The 19810-nt window shown below is 51.3% G+C and overlaps 1 protein-coding gene across 2 annotated transcripts; it reads left to right on the top strand.

Annotated features, from left to right (window-relative positions):
• The first annotated feature begins 5953 nt into the window (after positions 1–5953).
• Positions 5954–15453, top strand: Has1 (hyaluronan synthase 1). 2 transcript variants are annotated; one of them, XM_047528898.1, is made up of 5 exons: positions 5954–6028; positions 9212–9916; positions 11571–11796; positions 12339–12471; positions 14476–15453. In XM_047528898.1, exons 1-5 carry the CDS (start codon positions 6020–6022, stop codon positions 15149–15151), a joined length of 1749 nt encoding a protein of 582 aa, XP_047384854.1. In that variant the 5' UTR covers positions 5954–6019; the 3' UTR covers positions 15152–15453. The 2 variants fall into 2 exon arrangements, with proteins under 2 accessions (XP_047384854.1, XP_047384853.1); XM_047528897.1 differs by having other exon boundaries at positions 5994–6028; positions 9209–9916.
• Positions 15454–19810: the final 4357 nt, after the last annotated feature.

Raw genomic sequence — 19810 nt, 5'->3', positions numbered from 1 at the left:
AGTCCCTGACACCTGATTTCCATTAGCTCGCCCTGTCTCCCCCATGCTGCATTATTCTGATCAGGAAACTACTCTTTCTAGCCTCAGTTTTCCTTTCTGGAAAACAAAACTTTTCCTTTCTTGCTTCCCTGGGAGTGAAGGGACAGCTGCCAAACAAGCAGCAATCCTTTCTCTTTCTGCTTTCTGTCTGTGTTCCTCCTGGGAAAGGGGGACGTGGGGATGGGATGGGAGGACGTCCTCCACTGGCTGGGCAGGGCCCTCCGCCTGGAGGACTTCCCCTCCCTCAGATCCTACAGCTCCTGCTGGCTGGGGAACAAGGTGGATGTAAGTCATTATCGCTGGCCTCCCTCCCTCCCTGTGGTTTCCTCGGAATCTCGGAGGCTGAGGTGCTTCCCAGAATACGGGTGAGTGGGAGGGTCAGCCTGGTCTAACTGCAGCCTGGCCTGGGTCCACTGAGAGTCTCACAGTCCAAGTCCTCCGAGTCCCTGGAAGTCCAAGACCGTCTGCTGCCAGATCCGGGATCTCTGCCGATCCTGTGGACTCCTTGCTTAAGACCTCACTCGCAGGGCGCTCCTCACCCCACTCTCCGCCACTCTGAGTGGTGGCCGCAGAGCTGTGGGGTGGGCGGGGCATCCCAGTCGTGGACCCTCTCCTTCACCACATCTGTCCCCCTCGCTCCTTCTCCCCTCTTCCTCCTCCCACTTCCTCCCTAACTGTCCTCCCTAACTGTCCTCCCTCCTCCCTTCTCTCTCCCCCACCTCTCCAGAGAAATCCAGGGTGTGAGGACTTGGCTGTGCCAGGGGAAATCTCCAGAGCAGGCCAGGGGAGATGGAGCAGGAGAAAGAAGACTTAGAAACAGAAAAACACACACACACACACACACACCCGCCACACACACACACACACACACGTGTGAAATTCAGGGAGAGGCACTGAGAGAGTTACAGAATAAAAAAGGGAAACAGCGTCAGACATTTAGAGACAGACGTAAGCCTTCCTTTTCTTCTCCTTCCCCGATCCCTCATTCTGACTTTCTAGGACAAGCTCACTCATTCATTCGATACCTATTTACTGAACATCTTCCAGGCACCAGGCACTGGTCTAGGCTCCAAGGACAGAGTCAGAAATAAAACAGGGAAAGCCCAGAGCCTGTGTGGAGCTTGTACTCCAGCAAGGGAGACACACGTTGTACAAAAAGATGCTAAATGAACAGCTCATACATCACGTGGGAAGGTGACCCATGCTATGTGGGCGGGGAGGGAAGGCAGAGGGGGATTCTGGGGGTCGGAAATCCAGAGCTGGGCAGGCTTGCACATTAAACAGGTGGTCAGGTAAAACAGCCTCCCTCTCCCCGTCCTGCTCCCTCAGCAACCAGATCTCCAGAAGCATCCCTTTCCAACTCAGGCACCTAGTAAAGAAATCATCTGTCTGGACTCATGCATTTAATAAAACACGAACTTCTCCAAGTTACTTTCAGAGGTCCCTAGCCCTCCTTAGTTCCCCAGGAGACAGGTACAGCATTCCCCCTCATCCTTGGGGCTTATGTTGCAAAACCCCAGTCGAGAACATTCACCCTTTTACTTTAATACCGCACTTGATAGCTTCTCTTTAGTATACCCAATTTGCCAGCAATGCTACCTGTGCACTTTGAGGTCCTTGATCTTAGCCAGAAAGTCAAGTGATCAGGATCATTTTTAAGTAAAATAAGGGGGACTTGAACACAAGCACAATGATACAGCAATAGTTGATCCAATAACCCAGACAGCTACTCAGTGACCAACAGGTGGGTAACATATACAATGTGGATACACTGGATAACGGGAAGAGTCCCATCTGGGCAGGACAGAGTAGGATAGTGTTAGATCTCATCACAATTCTAAGAACAGCAAGTAATTTAAAACTTATGAATTATTTATTTCTGGAATTTTTCATTTAGTATTTTCAGACCATGGCTGACCAGTGGTAACTGAAACCTTGGAAAGGGGAACCTTGGAAAAGAGACGCCTATGGTAATTGTAAGGACTCGTACCTCCTGAAATGGGTCCTCCTTACAATTAGCTTATGCATCTCAGCAGCTCAGATGAAGGGCTCGGTGGCTGTTGTCTGTCCCCCACCTCCCAGTCTCTGTGGTCCTTGCCTCGGGGTCTGCCCCCACACCCTTACTCATCCTCATGCACAATGCCTCAGGAGCCCCACCAGCCCCTGGCTTCAACTCCATCCGAGCTTGGACACAGATTTTTCTCTAGCCCAGAGAAGGTCCTGGGATCTCTGACACAACACTGCCACACACCAAGTCACTCTGGCCAAGAACCCTGAACTCTCTGCCCAGTTTGTCCCTCAGATGGGCCCGCCCAGGACTGACTCTGCCTCTCTCCTGTTCCCAGTCCTCCTGTGGCTCCCCAGTACTCCCAGGACCAAAACCCAGCCTCTGAGTCTGGCATCCAGAAGCCCGCATGTTTGCACATGGTTAACAGCTTGATTTAACCATTCCACAATGTAGGCATATACCAGAGAATCACGCTGCACACTGGAAATATACACATAATTGTGTTAGCCAGTTTCATGTTACTGTGACCAAAATACCCAACAAGAACAACTGAGAGGAGGAAAAGTTTATTTTGGCTCATGGTTTCAGAGGCTCAGTGCATGGGTTTTCAACCCCACTGCTCTGGGCCTAAGGTGAGGCAGAACATCATGGTGGAAGGGCATGGTGGAGGAGGGTTGCCCACTCTGATGGCCAGGAATCAGAGAGAGCCAGGAGAAAGGGTCAAAGGGAAGGCACCCCCTTCCTGTGCACAGCCCAGTGACTCCCCTCCTCCTTCCACATCCCACCTGCCAACACTTACCACCCAGCCAGTCCATTCAAACCAGGATGGGTTGATCCGCTTACAGCTCTGATGATCCAATCAGTTCACCTCCGAATATTCCTGCATTAACACAGGAGCTTTGGAGAGATGCCTCACATCCAAAGCATAACAACATTCTTAATTTGTCAATTAAAAAGTAAGCAAATTTAAAAACCCTGCATGGGTGGAGAGTTGTGCACCTCAACCCCAAACTCCCTATACCACCTGCCATGCTTCCACAATGTCAGTCTGCCAGTGTTTTGTGGACTGGCCACGCTGTTTCTTACCCTTGATGCCCTTTACCAGCTCCACCTTCCACCCGCCTTTCTGTGGCTGATCCTTAGTAGCCAGGACCCCTTCCTGCAGGAAGCCCTCTGACTCTCTGGCTGGGATGCTACATTCCTGCACTGGTGTGGTCCTGTGTTTACACAGCTGTCTCCTCCACCAGATTGGCATCTCCTCTAGGGCAGGGCCCCCCCTGAGTCATCTCTGTGTGCCCAGGCATCGCCCGGCCCAGAGGCCTTCCACCAGCATCTTAAGAGACGTCCCTACCATAAATGTTTTTCCTCTGCCTCTTCTCCGTTTTTGCCTTATCTCCCCAATCCTTCACTCCTTCTGTCCTGATGTTCTGTAAACCACATCCTGAGGTTTTCTATGATGACAGACATCTTGGGAAGGACCCAGGGAAATCAGTCACCCTTGGCAAGAAGGGTTCTGGGAGAGACAACTGCTCGTGAGGCGTGCTGGAGATTCCTCCTCCTGCAGGAATGCCCCAGCGCCTCCTGCCCTTGTCTTTCAGCTCTTCCCTTGGCTGCTTTCAGCCTTGGTCATCTCTCCCTAAGAGGACTTCTAGGAGACTAGACATCTGGGTGCAAAGGGGAAGGGCTGGGGTCTGGGCCTCTGGCTCTGAGGGAGGAGGGACTGAGTCTGGACTCCTGGGTCCTGGAGGAGGCAACCACTAGAACTTAAAGTCCTGGTCCTTCACTGTCATGCACACTCTGGTTTTAGAAACATCTGGTTTTATACAGCTGCTCCACCCGGCAGGGTGGGGTAAGGACCAGGCAGCTGAATGCCCAGCTTCTGGGTGGAGCCTGGGCTGTCCCCTCCCACTGGTGAGAAATCCACTCCCCCTTGCTCTGGGCTCACCTCTACCAGAGGATCTATCATCCTGACACAGCCAGACACCAGGCTGCCTCGCTCCAGGCAATAGCGTCACGCACAGCCAGGCCCGCCCTGGTGGGTGGGTGGTGCCCTGGTTCCTGCATCCATGGGGCCCTCTCCCTGCTGGCTGGAGCTGCCCTTCTCCCCCTGCCTGAAGCGGGAAACCCAGGGTATGAGGACTTGGCCCTGCCAGGGGAAGGTCAAGTTCAGGCTGGAAGAGATGGAACAGTGGAAGAAAGGATGCCTGAGATAGGAAAAGTCAGGAGAAAAAGTGAATGAGCGTCAGACACAGAGACACAAGGAAGCGCTGATGAGGACCTCAGGAAGAGAGGTGGGCATGGAGAGACTGAGAGGAGAGAGACAGGTAGGTAGGTAGATGGATAGACAGGTAGGTACACAGACAGACAGATAGATAGACACCTAGATACCTAGAGTCAGACAGACAGACACAACCTCACACACACAGAGTGGGAAAGTCAGGAAGAGACACTCAGAAAGTCAGATTTCTAAAGTTAGGAAGATTAAGAGTCAGAAATCTAGAGCGACAGAAAGACATACACAAGCCCAAGGAGAAGCAGGTAGAAATGAACAGAGAATGAGAGAGAAGAGAAGCAGGAACATACAGAGTCAGAGACCCAGAAGGGCAGACAGACTGGGAAACAGAGGCAGAGAATTGGAATGGAGAGGACAAAGACAGGAAGGGAGAGAGAGAAGTGTACAAAGATGACCAGAGGTACAGACACAGGAGGCACAGAGAAAGACAGCTACTGATGTAGGAAGTCAGACGTTATCAGTTCATAGTGAAAGGGACATTGAAAAAGATAGCATTATACAGTCTGGGCGTGTGGCCACACCTGTAATCGCAGTGACACAGGAGGCTGAGGCAGGAGGCTCTCAAGTTCAAAGCCAGGCTCAGCAACATAGTGAGGCCCTAAGCAACTCGGCGAGACCCTGTCTCTAAATAAAAAATAAAAAGGGCCGAGGATGTGGCTTGGTGGTTAAGCACCCCTGGATTCAATCCCTAGTACCGAAATGGGGGGAAATGGCATTAGGTAGGGTTTTTTTGTCTGTTTTTGTTTTGTTTTGTTTAATCATGGCAAGGACAGGGGAACAGTGACATTTGTCACTGTCTTCTGACCCTGAGAGGCTAAAGCTCAGATACCCCAGATCTCCATCTCTTTTCGGCCCTTCCTCTGACTCATTTTCCCTGTCAGGTCAGGGTCCTGACAGCCCGGAAGCTGAGCAGCAGCTCTGAGTTATTTGAGTCCCTGGAGAGGTGAGTTCCAGCTCCCAGCCCTTGTCCAGACGCTGGCACACACGTGTGCAGAGGCACACTCACACGCACAAGCTCACAGAGACCCACACCAGTCAGGCTCCCAACAGCAGACGCTCACTCCAGGCCAGTTCCAGGCGGCGGGCCTCCGAACCTCCGAGCCACACCCACAGACATGCTGGGGTGCGTTTCATTCCTTCTGCCAGTTGCTAAGACATGTCCCTGGGGAACCAACCTGGGATAGGGCCTTGGGAAGGGGCAGAGTGTGCGGTGACTGGGGACAGAGACAAGAGGCAGGAAGAGACCTGGGGAGAAGGGGACAGAAAGAAAGAGCTCAGGAGAAATGCAGAAAAGGGAGCCCGACTGGGAGAGAGATGAGAAACAGGGATCGGGAGAAAGAGCCAGATGGGAAGAGATGCAGGACTGGGGGCAAGGCGGAGATGAGGGGAAGTCCCCGCATGCAAGGGAGATGAGACAGAGAAAAGGGGACGGAGGAGGGGTTGGCAGAGCGCGGCGGGTGAGGAGGCTGGGATGCGGGCTGGGAAGGGAGGCTGGTTGCTGGGAAGCGGGTGGAGCCCGCGACTGACGGCCGTGACCTCAGAGCCCCTGGCCCGCCTGGACCTGACGTCAGCCCCGAGCCCGCCCCCGCCCCTGCTAGTCTTCAAATGACCCCCCTCCAGCTCTGCGGCCTCAGAGAGACTGAGAACAAGCCGAAGAGGAGTCTAGCGGACCCACCGCCATGAGACAGGTGCGTGGGGTGACCCCAGTCAGGCTGGGGAATACTGCCGTGTGTGTGAACATGTGTTGCCGGGGACCGCGTGTGCTGACGGCACGAGTGTGTGTGTGTGTGTGTGTGTGTGTGTGTGTGTGTGATTTCATGTGAGTCCCCATGCGTGCGACAGTGAGCACCTGCAGCTGAGCATGCGGTTTTCCTCTCCCGTGTTCTGCCGCGTGGGTCGACGTTCCACGCCCACGTGGGTGAGGTGCCAAGCACCTGTGTTCCTACCTGCTTATCTTGCTATAAGTCCGTGTGGCGTGTGCTCCCTGCACGGGGAGAGGCGGTCAGATGGTGAGCAAGAAAAGGGACTGAGGGAAAAGAGTGAGCTGTGTTTGCCCGTAACCTGAATTTGGATTTGGGTTTCATGTGTTCCACATATGTTGAAGTGGAACCACATGAAATCACTGATCTCCGCCTCTTGACCTGGAAAGATGTCGGTTTCACATGGTTCCTTCTCAACTGTTAACGACTCTTTCTTCTGAAGCCCTCCTGGCCCATCCCTTCACCCCAGACCCACTGGTGGGTGTCCCTTCAGGTTGCTCCTTCCTGATGAAGGGCATGCGTCCCCTTGTGTCCCTGTGCCATCGGGCTCACCTGCATGGCAGTTGGTGGGCTAGGCTCACTGGTTCTGCCTGAGAGAGGGTGTCTGGGGTGGTGTGGTAGCCAGCTGTGTTTTCAGTCTCTGAATCACCCGTCATGGCTGAGTGCAGGTGTGGGGTGGTGCTCATTTATGTTTGTCTGACTTGCCAGACCGACAAGCTGCAGACCCCAGCACAAAGCAAGCGACCCCCAGGAGCACAGGCGAGGGCAGCTTTGAGGCAAAAGACAGAGAAGGAGGATTCTACACTTGATCTTAGCCAAAAGGCCAAGAAGTGATAGAAGGAGGATTCTAGAACAAAAAATAACTGTTATGGAACAATTTAAATCTCTTTCTCAAGCCAGATGCTGTGTGCCTGTAGTCCCAGCCACACAGAAGGTTGAGGTAGGAAGATCATGTGAGCCAGGAGTTCAAGACCAGCCTGGGCAACAAAGCCAGATCCTGTCTCAAAAAAAAAAAAAAAAAGAAAAGAAAAAGAAAGAAATCACATTAAAAAAATCACATAAAAACTCTACCTCATGCTATCTTATTAAAACATCAAATGAGTGACCTGTGTGTGTATACAATCTTCTGGGAAAAGTAAAAACAAGATGAAATTAATTTTGGTAATATATTTTATTAACCCAATGAGTCAGAGGTCTGTGAATTTTTATGAAAGATCACATAGTAAGTATTTGAGGATTTGGGGGCCAGATGTTCTCTGTTGAACCTACTCAACATTGATGTTGTAGCGTGAAATTAGCCACAGACAATTCATAGAGCGGTTGAAGCTGTATGCCAAAAGAATTTAGTTTAAGAACACTGAAGTCTGAATTTCATATAATTTCCATTATCACAAAATATTATTTTCCTCTTGCCTTTTTTCCACCACCTGAAGATGTGAAAAGCTGCCTATTACTTGGTAGGCTGTAGCAGACCTTAGCATACCAGCCTACACTATGTATAAAAAGTGTGATCATCTCAGGATGTAATCAACACAAAAATATTAATGAGATATTTTGCTTTCTTTTGCTCAGACTTACACTTTCATAGAACATTCTACTCAGATGCTACATTTTTATGGTAAGTACTTGATCTGGATTTAGATTTTGTAAACTTTGCCACTGAAAAAAGAACTTCATGGACCCTACTTTTTCAAAAAATATTTAAAGCTTTCTAATAACTAATAGGTCTTAAATTGTAAATTAATTTAAATAAAAAATTTAGTACCTCAGTCTGATTAGCTGCATTTCAAGTGCTCATAGCTGCAGGTGACCAGTGACCCCAGTTTCAGACCTCAGAGATCTGCATGGTAATGACTCATTTAACTCACAATCACCAAGGAGGCAGGATGTGGTAGCTTAAGAGGTAGCTGGGCATAGAGGGGGCACTATAGCCAACCGCCTCAGTTTGTGCATAACTCTACTTACCACCTCAGTATCTGTGGGTACAGAATTCGTCACTCTGGATCTCAGTGTCCTCATCTGTAATGGGAGAGTCACAATGCCTGCCCCATGGTGTTGTTGTAGAGTAGTGCCTGGCACGTGGAAGGGACTAAATACCCAGAGGAGTATTTACAGAGGAGAAAGTGGAGACAGACCTCCCACCTTCCAGCAACACTTACTGGCATCTGGTCCTGCCAGGGAGCTGGAGTGGAAAAGGAGAACCCACCAGGCCTCTGAGAAGTCAGAAGATTTTCCCCTGTGGGCTATTCACCTGCACAAGTCTCTCCTCCTGCCTAGTTCTCCTCAGTTTTGCCCTCTGTATGGTGGTCGCTAATGTTGTCCCCCAGGGCTCTCCAGAGGGATAAATCCAGTCGATGAGGATGTGGTTTGGCGCCTGGATCCCCAGGGTTCAAATCCCAGAGTCTACTTTTTGCAGGTGTGACCTGGGCAGGTTGTGGCACCTCTGTGTGACTCAGTTGCTCCTCCGTAAAATGAGGTTGATAATAGTATAAACCTCACAGGGCTGGTGTGAGGATTAAAATAAGTAGGCTCATATAAAAGGCTTTGGCGGGCAGTGTGTGGTACCTGCCATTATGTATTACTCTTTAGTACAGTTATTACTATTGCTACTTCAACTCTAAGAACCCTGTGGTTGTGAGACGGATCTTAATTTTATGTGCCACTAAGGAAAACACGGCGCAGGGGCAGTGACTTGCCTGTAATCTCAGCTACTTGGGAGGCTGAGGCAGTAGGAACGCTTGAGGCCACGAGTTGGAGATCAGCCTGAGCTACATATTCAGAACCTGTCTCAACCAGACAAGTAAAACACAGACAGAACAAAAAATTAAAAGGAAAGAAGGAGAAACCCTGCCATGCTCCATTGCATATAATCCTTAAGGATTTAGTTGTCAAACTGCGAAAAATAACTCGTAATAGAAGGGAGAAAATCAGGCATTAAGCATAGACGACTGTTGTCACATTGCTGTTCATTAATGAAAGCATCTCTGTAGTGCTTAGGAGGATCTTCACAGAAAGGGTATGTTATCTTTCAGTTTGGGGAATAACTAGGGGGTCTTCTCAAAGGAAGCCCTCAGGACTCAGTCTGCTCCTTTCCCTCTTGGCTCCCAGCAGGATGTGCCCAAGCCCAACGCGGCAGCGCGCCGCTGCTCAGGCCTGGCCCGGCGCGTGCTGACCATCGCCTTCGCCCTGCTCATCCTGGGCCTCATGACCTGGGCCTACGCCGCCGGTGTGCCGCTAGCCTCGGATCGCTATGGCCTCCTGGCCTTCGGTCTCTACGGGGCCTTCCTCTCCGCGCACCTGGTGGCGCAGAGTCTCTTTGCGTACCTGGAGCACCGGCGGGTGGCGGCTGCAGCGCGGCGCGCGGCAGCACGGGGACCCCTGGACGCAGCCACCGCCCGCAGCGTGGCGCTGACCATCTCGGCTTACCAGGAGGACCCGGCGTACCTGCGCCAGTGTCTGACGTCCGCCCGCGCCCTGCTGTACCCGCGCGCGCGGCTGCGCGTGCTCATGGTGGTGGATGGCAACCGCGCCGAGGACCTCTACATGGTCGACATGTTCCGGGAGGTCTTCGCTGACGAGGACCCCGCCACCTATGTGTGGGACGGCAATTACCACCAGCCCTGGGAACCTGCGGCTGCGGGCGCTGTGGGTACCGGCGCCTACCGGGAGGTGGAGGCCGAAGATCCTGGGCGGCTGGCGGTGGAGGCGCTGGTGAGGACGCGCAGGTGCGTGTGCGTGGCGCAGCGCTGGGGCGGCAAGCGCGAGGTCATGTACACGGCCTTCAAGGCGCTCGGCGACTCGGTGGACTATGTGCAGGTGAGTGGACCGTGCCCACCCGTGACCCTGACGCCCCCACTTCCCTGGGGTCGTTCCTTCGAGACAGAGATTCAGACGAACCTCTTCTTTATTCATTCATCCATTCAATGGAGAGATTTTCTTTCACTCATACATACATGCGTCTATTCATTCATCTTGTACGGAGATCATGCCTTCATTTATTGGTTCTATATAGACAGACATTTCTTTCTTCCTGTCTTCATTCATGTGTCCGTTCCAAGCAGAAACTCTTTGATTCATTCATTCACTCATCCATTCATCTCTCCGTTTATTTCATAAAGAAATTCATTCATCCATTCGTTCATCTAACCAATATAGAGGTCATGCATTCGTTTACCCATTCATTATACAGATGAAGTCATTCCTTCATTTCTCCATCCACATACCTATTCCAGGCAGATAATCTTTGCTTTATTCATTCATCCATGCATCTAGTCTTTCATTTAATATAGACGTTCATTCATCTGTTAAATATAATATTTTCATCCTGTCAATGAAGAAATTCTTTCCTTTACTCTTCCAACATGCATCTATCTACCCATTCAATATGGAGATTACCCACACCTTTCTCCATTCAATGGAGAAAGTTCTTTCTTCAGGCACGCATTGCAAGCGGAGATTCTTCATTCATTCATTCACTCATCCAGTCATCTATCCATTCATTTAATATAATATTAATTCCTTCCTTCAGTATAGAAATTCTTTCACTCATTCATTCATGCATCCATCTGTTCACCCAATATGGAAGGCTTTGCTCATCTATTCACTCATTTATCCATTAAATGTAGAGATTGGTTCCTTCCCTTCCTCCATCTTCCTTCATCCTAGTGTGGAGATACTTTGGTTCATCCATCTATCTACTCAATGTAGAAATGAATTTGTAGAAATTTTCTCATTAATGTGTTACATTAGATTTCCAATGCTGCATAACAAATTATAAATTTGGCAACTCAAAACAATTATCTCTAAGTTGTTACTATAACTTATTACCTCATAGTGACTATGAGTCAGAAATCTGAGCACAGACTAACTGGGTTCTCTGTTCAGTGTATCACCACCAGGCTGCAATTGAGGTGTCAGCTAGAGTGGGGTTTTATCTAAGGCTTGGGGGGTCTTCTTTTAAGCTCATGTGTTTGTTGGCAGAATTTATTTTATCTTTTTTTTTTTTTTTTTTTTTTTTTTTTTTTTTACTGCTGTGGAATTCATGGTATCTTGCTTCTTTAAGGTCAGCAAGAGAGCGTCTCTGACTTATAGCCCTTTTGTAAAGGCTTCGTCTGATTGAATCAGGCCCACCAAGAATGGTTTCCTTTTGATTAACTTACAGTCAGTGGATTTGGGTTCTTAATTACATTGCAAAACCCAGCCACCTTTCCCATATAGAATAATGAAGTAATAGGAGTTATATCCAATTCCTCTTGCCAGATCCTGTTGATCAGAAGCAAGTCACAGGTCTCTCCCAAATACCAAGGCATCATGGAGTATGTCTAAAATGTGGTTAGACCTTGAAGACTCAACATTACATGCAATTGGCTTGCAGAGTGCCCCAGCTGCACTCCCCCACCCTTGGCACTCTCGCTCCAGTCACCAGCCCTGTTAGAGGTCTGGTCTGATCCTGGCCTCTTCTGCTTCACAGGTCTGTGACTCAGACACCAGGCTGGACCCCCTGGCACTGCTGGAGTTGGTGCGGGTGCTGGATGAGGACCCCCGGGTAGGGGCTGTTGGGGGGGACGTGCGAATCCTCAACCCTCTGGACTCGTGGGTCAGTTTCCTGAGCAGCCTGCGGTACTGGGTAGCCTTCAACGTGGAGCGTGCTTGTCAGAGCTACTTCCACTGCGTGTCCTGCATCAGTGGTCCCCTCGGTGAGCTTCCTGGGCCTGTGAGGGTTGTGCGTGGGGGAGGGGGAGGGGAGCCAGAGAGGGTGGAGGAGTGATTGAAGTTGGGGAGAAAGGTGGGGTTGGGGTGAGAATTGGGGATGGGGTAAGAGTGGAGTCAGCAGTGAGGGGGCCGGGCTGGCTCTGGTGTGGGGTTGGGGAAAGGATGTAGGTGGAAATTGAGGCTGGGGCTGGAGAAGGATTTAGGGAGAGGTGACATGGGGCTGGTGTTAGGGACAGGGCTGGGCCCAGTTTGAGGTCGCAGATGGGTTTTGGGGTGGGGCTGACAATGGCTATGGCATTTGAGATGAGATTGGGTGGGTTGACAGTCAAGTGGGCGTGGTCTAGTGGCAGGCCACCTGGAATAGTGATGGCATTGTGGACGGACTGGGACCGGCTCTGTGCTTGGAGAGAGGAGGAACTGAGATGCCAATAGAGAGGTGGCAGATGGGGCTGGACTGGAGATGGGGTTGGGGATGGCACTGGAAGTGGCCAAGGCTGATGCCCTGGAATGCCTTGCCCCCTCCTAGGCTTGTACAGAAACAACCTCCTGCAGCAATTCCTGGAGGCCTGGTACAACCAGAAGTTCCTGGGCACTCACTGCACTTTTGGGGATGACCGGCATCTCACCAACCGGATGCTCAGCATGGGCTATGCTACCAAGTAAGCTGAGGGGACCAGGTGGTGGGGTGTGAAGGATCACAGTGTGTGTGTGTGTGTGTGTGTGTGTGTGTGCGCGCGCGTGTGTGTTGGGAACTCTCCAAACTCTCGTGGGTTCTACCTGGTGAGACACTGGAGGGGAGGGGAAGATTCCTCACGGGGCAGAGGGGCATTGCATGGAGCCTGTCACTTGACCTAGTGAGATATTAGTGGGAGAGGAAGGTACCCTAAGGGATAATGAGTGACATTTGCATTGAGCCATGTGACCTAATAAACTCTACCAAGTGAAGCAGGGGTGGGTAGGGATTCCATCTGGAAGAAGCTAGGTGAGAGGGAGTGGGCAGGATCTAACATGGAGACCGTGACAACCCCCTTCACACCAATGTGGAGCGAGGTGAGGCAGGCAGGTGCCGGGTGAGCCCATCAGGTGCTCTGGTTGGGGAGCCAGTGGGAGGAGTTGAGTTGGAGATGGGCAGAGTGCCTGGACAGAGTGTCATTCAGAAGTGAAGCCTTCAGAAGTTGTGCAGTGACTTTGAAGCTAGATCCAGTGGTGTTCAGGGGAGTGCTATCCTCAAGCCAGCCCTAGGGAAGGCCCTGGAGAGACGTGGGCCTACCAGGGGAGCTGCTGGCACGCTGCTGAAGGCAGGCACGGGGCAAGTGTTCACGAAGCACCTACAATGGTTTAAGCTCTGGGGACACAGTAGTGGATGCAAGGACACAAATTCATGCTTCTAGTGATTGAGGAGACGGACAATAAGTGAGATAAATCCATAGAATGTATAGCATGTTGACAACATATACTGTGGAAGTGAAGCCTGGGAAGGGGACCTTCTAGGGAAGGTAATCAAGTGTCAAAGAGCAGAGCCTGAGCCGGAAGCAGTGGTGAACGGCAGGCCTGTAATCCCAGAGATTCCAGAGGCTGAGACGAGAGGATAGCATATTTGAGGATAGTCACAGCAATTTAGCAAGACCCTGTCTCAAAATAAGAAATGGAAAGGACTGGGGAGGTAGCTCAGTGGTAAAGCAGCCCTGCATTCAATCCCCAGTACAAAATAAAATAAAATAAAATAAAATAAAATAAAATAAAATAAAATAAAATAAAATAAATAAAATAAAATAAAATAAAATAAAATAAAATAAAAGGAAAAAGAAATGGGGTGCCTGAGGAATGAAGATTGGAATTGAGACTGAGTGGTGAGGCTGGAACAGTGAGCCAGTGTGAGGATGAGGGCCTCACGGGGAGAGCAGGAGGAGAACGCAGGGGGTTCCATGGTGGACTAAGGTGAGGGATCCCTGGGGTTATGAGCAGAAGGCCAGCATGTCCTAACAGCGTCCTCAAGGGCAGAAACATGCCTGCCGTTGACGATGCCAGGTGACACAGGAGAGGGGGACTGGACATCGTCAAGTAAGGCCCTTGTTGAGAGGACAGTTTGACCTGCCTAATGAACTGACCACTGGTGGCCGCCCAGTGGATTTCCAGACAGGATTCTATCCAGCCCATCCGAGCTTGGCGGGAAACTACGCAGGGACTATTAATGATGTCTGCGGGAGTCACAGGAAGGAGACCTGACGCTTCCCTTGAGAATGTCTAACTCGTGGACTACCCTAGGTAGCGACCACGCCCGTCTTGTTCCTCACTGTAGGGTCTGCCAATAACAGTGAGCACAATTGCATTAGTAACATATTAGCGATGGTATTAGTAATGGTGTAACTGCAATCATATTAGTAATGCCAATAGTGATGGTATTAGTCACAGTAAAAACAGAAGCAGCTAGCGTTTATTGAGCAAGTATTATAGACTGCTCCTAAGTGCTTGGCATGTCCTCCTCAGACTGTCTGCACAATGTCCTTATTAGAACGGAACCCTTCTTGACCCTGTTTTACACTTGAGAAAGCTGAGGCCCATAGAGGTTAAGAAACTTGGCCCAGCGGAGGTCCTGCTGGCTCCGGAATCCTGCCCGGGCCCCAGGGAGCTGCGCTGAGGCCCCCCTTTGTCGCACGGCCCAGGTACACCTCGCGGTCCCGCTGCTACTCGGAGACGCCCTCTTCCTTCCTGCGCTGGCTGAGCCAGCAGACGCGCTGGTCCAAGTCCTACTTCCGCGAGTGGCTGTACAACGCGCTGTGGTGGCACCGGCACCACGCGTGGATGACCTACGAGGCGGTGGTGTCCGGCCTCTTCCCCTTCTTCGTGGCGGCCACCGTGCTGCGGCTCTTCTACGCCGGGCGCCCGTGGGCGCTGCTCTGGGTGCTGCTGTGCGTGCAGGGCGTGGCGCTGGCCAAGGCGGCCTTCGCGGCCTGGCTGCGCGGCTGCCTGCGCATGGTGCTGCTCTCGCTCTACGCGCCGCTCTACATGTGCGGCCTGCTGCCGGCCAAGTTCCTGGCGCTCGTCACCATGAACCAGAGTGGCTGGGGCACCTCGGGTCGCCGGAAGCTGGCCGCCAACTACGTCCCTCTGCTGCCGCTGGCCCTCTGGGCCCTGCTGCTGCTCGGGGGCCTGGTGCGCAGCGTGGCCCAGGAGGCCAGGGCCGACTGGTGCAGCCCCTCCCGGGTCGCGGAGGCCTACCATCTGGCGGCCGGCGCCGGCGCCTACCTGGGCTACTGGGTGGTGATGCTGACGCTGTACTGGGTGGGCGTGCGGAGGCTCTGCCGGCGGCGGAGCGGGGGCTACCGCGTCCAGGTGTGAGTCCGCCTCGCTGCTGCAGCGCCAGGGCCCTCAGGGGAGACCCGGGGAGACCTGCGGGCCCCAACTCCCTGGAGGATTCTCTGGGCCGCGGTTTACCACCTCTGTGAAAAGAGGGGGTCATGCAAGGCCCTACAGTCAGGACTATATTGGGGCTGAGACCATATTGGGTCTTGGGTAGGGGTATTTATTGATCAGGGTGTGGGTTTTTAGGATGGGGGGAAAGGACCCCACTTTCTCCCTGCTCTTATTTAATCTCTATTTGTACTGTGATTAGGATGTAATAAAGAATTTTATTTATTTTCCTTTGAGTGTCCACTCCCACTTTTTTTTTTTTTTTTCAGAACGTGGGGCTGTGCATGAGGAGAGTTGGGAGGGTCCCTGGGCTGAGTGCAGGGTGCCGACTGTCAAACCTGGACAGGCACCTCTCCTTCCTGGAACCTGGGATCCCTGTGTGTGGAAAACAGGGATGTAGGTCTTGGGATCAGCGTTGTTGTGAGGTTTAAGGTGCTTGAATCATTCACGGATGCTTGCAGAGCACCATTTATCGTCGGTGGCTGCTGCAACCCCTCTCATCCCCTTACTCCTGAACACTGAGGGCTAAGCCACCCTGCTCTCCTGAACTCCCAGCACTGCCTCCCTGGCCTCACTCCTCAGGAACAGATTCCAAGAGGAGAACTTTCAGGATGCCCACTCCACATCTGACCTCTCACTTGGATCTCTGCCCACACACACCGCCTCCACCTACCGCTGAGGGTAAACTGTCAGTGTGGCTAGCCCAGGCCAGCCCCCACGCTCCTCAGACATCTCATTCCAGCAGGTGACCACCTGATCCCATCAGTCCTTCCCTCCCGTTGAGGTCTTCCCCATTAGCATCAAAACATGCTTTTATTCTCCCATTTTAAAGATTGTCTCTAGACTTCAACATCCCCTTGAACTGCTTCTGTTCCCCAAAACTCAAGAGAGTTGACTGTATTTTTTTCCATTTTCCCCTCTACAAAGTTCACCCTTTCCAAGTGTACAAGCCAGCGTTTTTGGTAAGTTTAAAGATTGGTGCAGCTTTCTATCGCTGTGACAAGTACCTGCAGGATGATTGACTTAAAGCAAGGACAGGTTTGGTTTTGCTTATGGTTTCAGTCCGTGGTTGGTCGCTTGGTTCTGCTGCCTCTGGCCTATGTGGCATTGGAATCATAGTGGGAGGGTGTCTGTTCACCTCCATGAGGTCAAGAAGCAAAGAATGGCAGGAGGGCCAGGCACAGAGGCCACGTCTGTAATCCTAGCCACTCCAGAGGCTGAGGCAGGAGGAGAGCACGTTTCAGCAACTTAGTGAGAATGGTCTCAAAATAAAAATGCAAAGGACTCAGGATGTAGCTCAGTGGTAAAGTGCCCCAGGTTCAACACCCAGTACAAAGAAAAGAAAAGAAAGAAAAGAAAAAAGAAAAGAAAAGAAAGGAAGGAGAGAGAGGAGAGAGAAAGAGAGAGAGAGAGACAGAGAGTAAGTAAGTGCTGGGGTCTCCATGTTCCCTTCAAGAGCATGCCCCCATGACCTACCTTCTTCCACCTGGTCTACCTTCTAAAGGCTGCACTGCTTCCCAACAGCACCACAGGCTGACAACCAAGCCTTTAGCACATGGGCCTTTGGGGACATTTAAGATCCAAACTATAGCAACCAGAATCTAATTTTAGAGCATTCCATCACCCCCAAAAAGGAGCCCCACCCCCACTGCATCGCTTCTCATTCCTCAACTCCCTTTCCCTCCAAGACCTGGACAGGTGCTCCTCTGCTTCCTGTGGATAGATTTTCCTATTGTGAGTATCTCTTACAAATGGAATCATGGAGTATGAGCTCTGTGGCTTTCTTCCATTCCGCATGTTGTCCAGGTGTATCCACGCCATTGCAGGCATCTCTGATTCTTTCCTGTCCATTGCCAAACAATCTTCCATTGTATGACTATCTCAGGCCTTGTCTCTCCACTCATCAGCTGATGGACATTGGGAGCACCTCCTTCAAGCTCTGTGCCTGGAAATGGGACTCCCAGATTTTTATTTTCAGATGAGACCTTGCCCCTAAATTCCTGGCTTGTATGTCCAACTGTCTCATAGACATTTCCCCTTTTTACCCAAGAGGCATCTCATACCCAGCGCCAATGTCTCCTCCCACAACAGCCACAAAACCTGCTCTTCCAACAGTGCCCCCATCTCAGGAAACAACTGCATTATTCCAGCTGCCCAGGCCAAAAACGTACTGTTGTCCTGTCCATGACGGAAGCCACCATGATGTGGGACTATATAACACTCTTTTCACTCATTCATCGATTCAGTCACAGGCACATTTACCAAGTGCCTACTGAGTTCTGTGCACTTTGCCAGGTTTGCAAGAGCGGAAATGTGTGACACCTCCTGCCCAACAAGTCCCCAGCCAAGCGGATGGAGTGTGATCCATGGTTAGGAAAAACTGGACACGAGTCTCTATGACTTCTGCTGTCCTGGAGTGGGGACTGTTGAAACTAATTAAAGCTACCTAAGGTTATAAAGCCAGCCCCCTGGCTGACCTTTCAAGTAGCTCGTAGCCACAGGTGGCTGGTGCTGCATGGGGACAGTACAGTTCCAGAACATTTGCATTAATGCAGACGGTTCTGCTGGACAGTGCTGCACTGACCTTGACCCTCCTCTCTCACACCCAACATTCTGATCCATCAGTGAATCCCGCTGGTTCTGCCTCCCGAACACACTGTAGCTGCTGCTCCTCACCTTCCCCTGTCCCCGAGCTTCATTTTTGCCTGGATTACTGCAGTGCCTGACAGTGACCCTTGCCAAACCCTGACCCCAACTCTTGCACATCACATCCTGACCTCCCTTGGCTCAAACAGTGCCAAGACTCTCAGAGGAAAACCCACAGACCTTGCAGTGCCAGTGCCTGGCACACCTGGCCCCCTTCCTGGCGCTTCCCTGACCTTGTGGGGTACTCTCTTTCTGCAGCCCTGCTCCGGCCACACCCACCTCCTTATGCCCACACATGCTGGCACTCCTGGCACCTCCCTCAGGGCTCCTGCCCCCGCTGTTCTTGCCTCGACCACCCTTAAAACAAATATGGGGTGGCTCACACCACCCTCATCCCCTTCAGGTCTCACTCAGACACCACCTTCTCAGACAGGCCTTCTCCAAAGTTCCACAGCCACCCCCACCCCACACCTCGCCTTCTCCCTCCTGTACTGTCATGACTTGATGGATATTTTATTCTGCTCCATTTCTTGCTTCTTATTTATCTCTGACATAGTAAGAAATATATATGAGGTGCTACCCTCAGTTCCTGGCATACAGTGGCTAAATCCCTTGGACTTTCCTGGTGAGCATCTTTTGTTCTCCTGTCTTGGTGGGTTCCTGGATAGGGCTTGTCACCAACAAGACTAAACCAACTGCAACGAGGCACTTGGATCTTTCAGCCCCCACCTGCCATCCTTGAGGAGAGGAGAGGGGTTGAGGGATAACTGATAACTGACCATGCTAACATCAGGAAGCCTCCAGAAAACCCCTAACAGAGGAGGTTCACAGAGCTTCGGGGTTGGCAAACACACCCACGTCAGGAGGATGGTGCACCACAACTCCACAGGGACCCAATCAGCTCTCACCCTATGTCCCCCTTCTGGCTATGAATGCTCCCTTTAAAATATCCTTTATAATGATCTGGTAAACATAAGCAAATGTTTCCCTGAATTACATGAGCTACGCTAGCAAAGTACCAAATTGGGGGTGGAGGGAAGGTTTTAGGATCCCCCAACTTTGCAGCCAAGTTGGACAGAAGCAATTGGTGTCTGAGTGAGGGCAGTCTCCTGGGCTTGATCCCTTAAAACCTGCAGAGCTTGACACTAACTCTAGGTAGCTGGTTTCAGAACTGAATCACACTATACAGTACTCAACTGGTGTCCAGAGAGTTGGGGAATTAGCTGGTAAAAGAGGGAAAACCTTATATTTGGTGTCAGAAGTGTCCCAAGAAATAATTTTCTTTTACCATCCACTAGAATCTAAGTTCAGTGAGAGCACGGATTTTTTCTCTTCTGATTTCTTCATTGCCAGTTCTAGAATGCCTTGAAAATACTTGGCAACAGTAAGTGGTCAATGTGTGTGCACTGAAGGAGTCGATGAAGGGGCATACATCATCGAACAAGAATAAGTACAAGCCCAGCAGCGTCCTTCCCAAGCAGGGAAGACAAATCCAAGTGAAGAGCAGCATTAGCAGCACACTCAGATGAGCCCTGTGCACGAGGGCATGTCAAAGGGTCAGCGGGGCAGGGAGTACTTCAGAGAAGGTGCAGAAGTACAAAGAGGAAGGAGAAAGGGGCAGAGGAACTGCAGGGCAGAGGAGTGGTGCCTCCCCCTGGATCTTCAGTGGGGGACAAGGCCAGCAAGGTCAGCAAGGGCAAGAACCTGTGATGCCTTGGAGGCTTTGGCAAGGAATTGCAGTTTGTCCAATGGCAACGGGGAGCCACTGAAGGATTTGGAGCAGAGAAGTGACCCAATTTGAAACACAGTAAAATATTATTCCAATTTCCAAGTGGAATGAGGTCAAGCAGAGGCAGGGAGGCCTGTGCAGAGGCTGCTATGGCGATCCGGAGATGTGGGGACTCACCAAAGAGCAGCTCGTGAGGGTGAAGTTAAAAAAGC

This window comes from Sciurus carolinensis, chromosome 16 (genome assembly GCF_902686445.1).
Source record: "Sciurus carolinensis chromosome 16, mSciCar1.2, whole genome shotgun sequence".
Lineage (NCBI taxonomy): Eukaryota > Metazoa > Chordata > Mammalia > Rodentia > Sciuridae > Sciurus > Sciurus carolinensis.
This window is presented reverse-complemented; position numbering and strand designations above follow the sequence as displayed.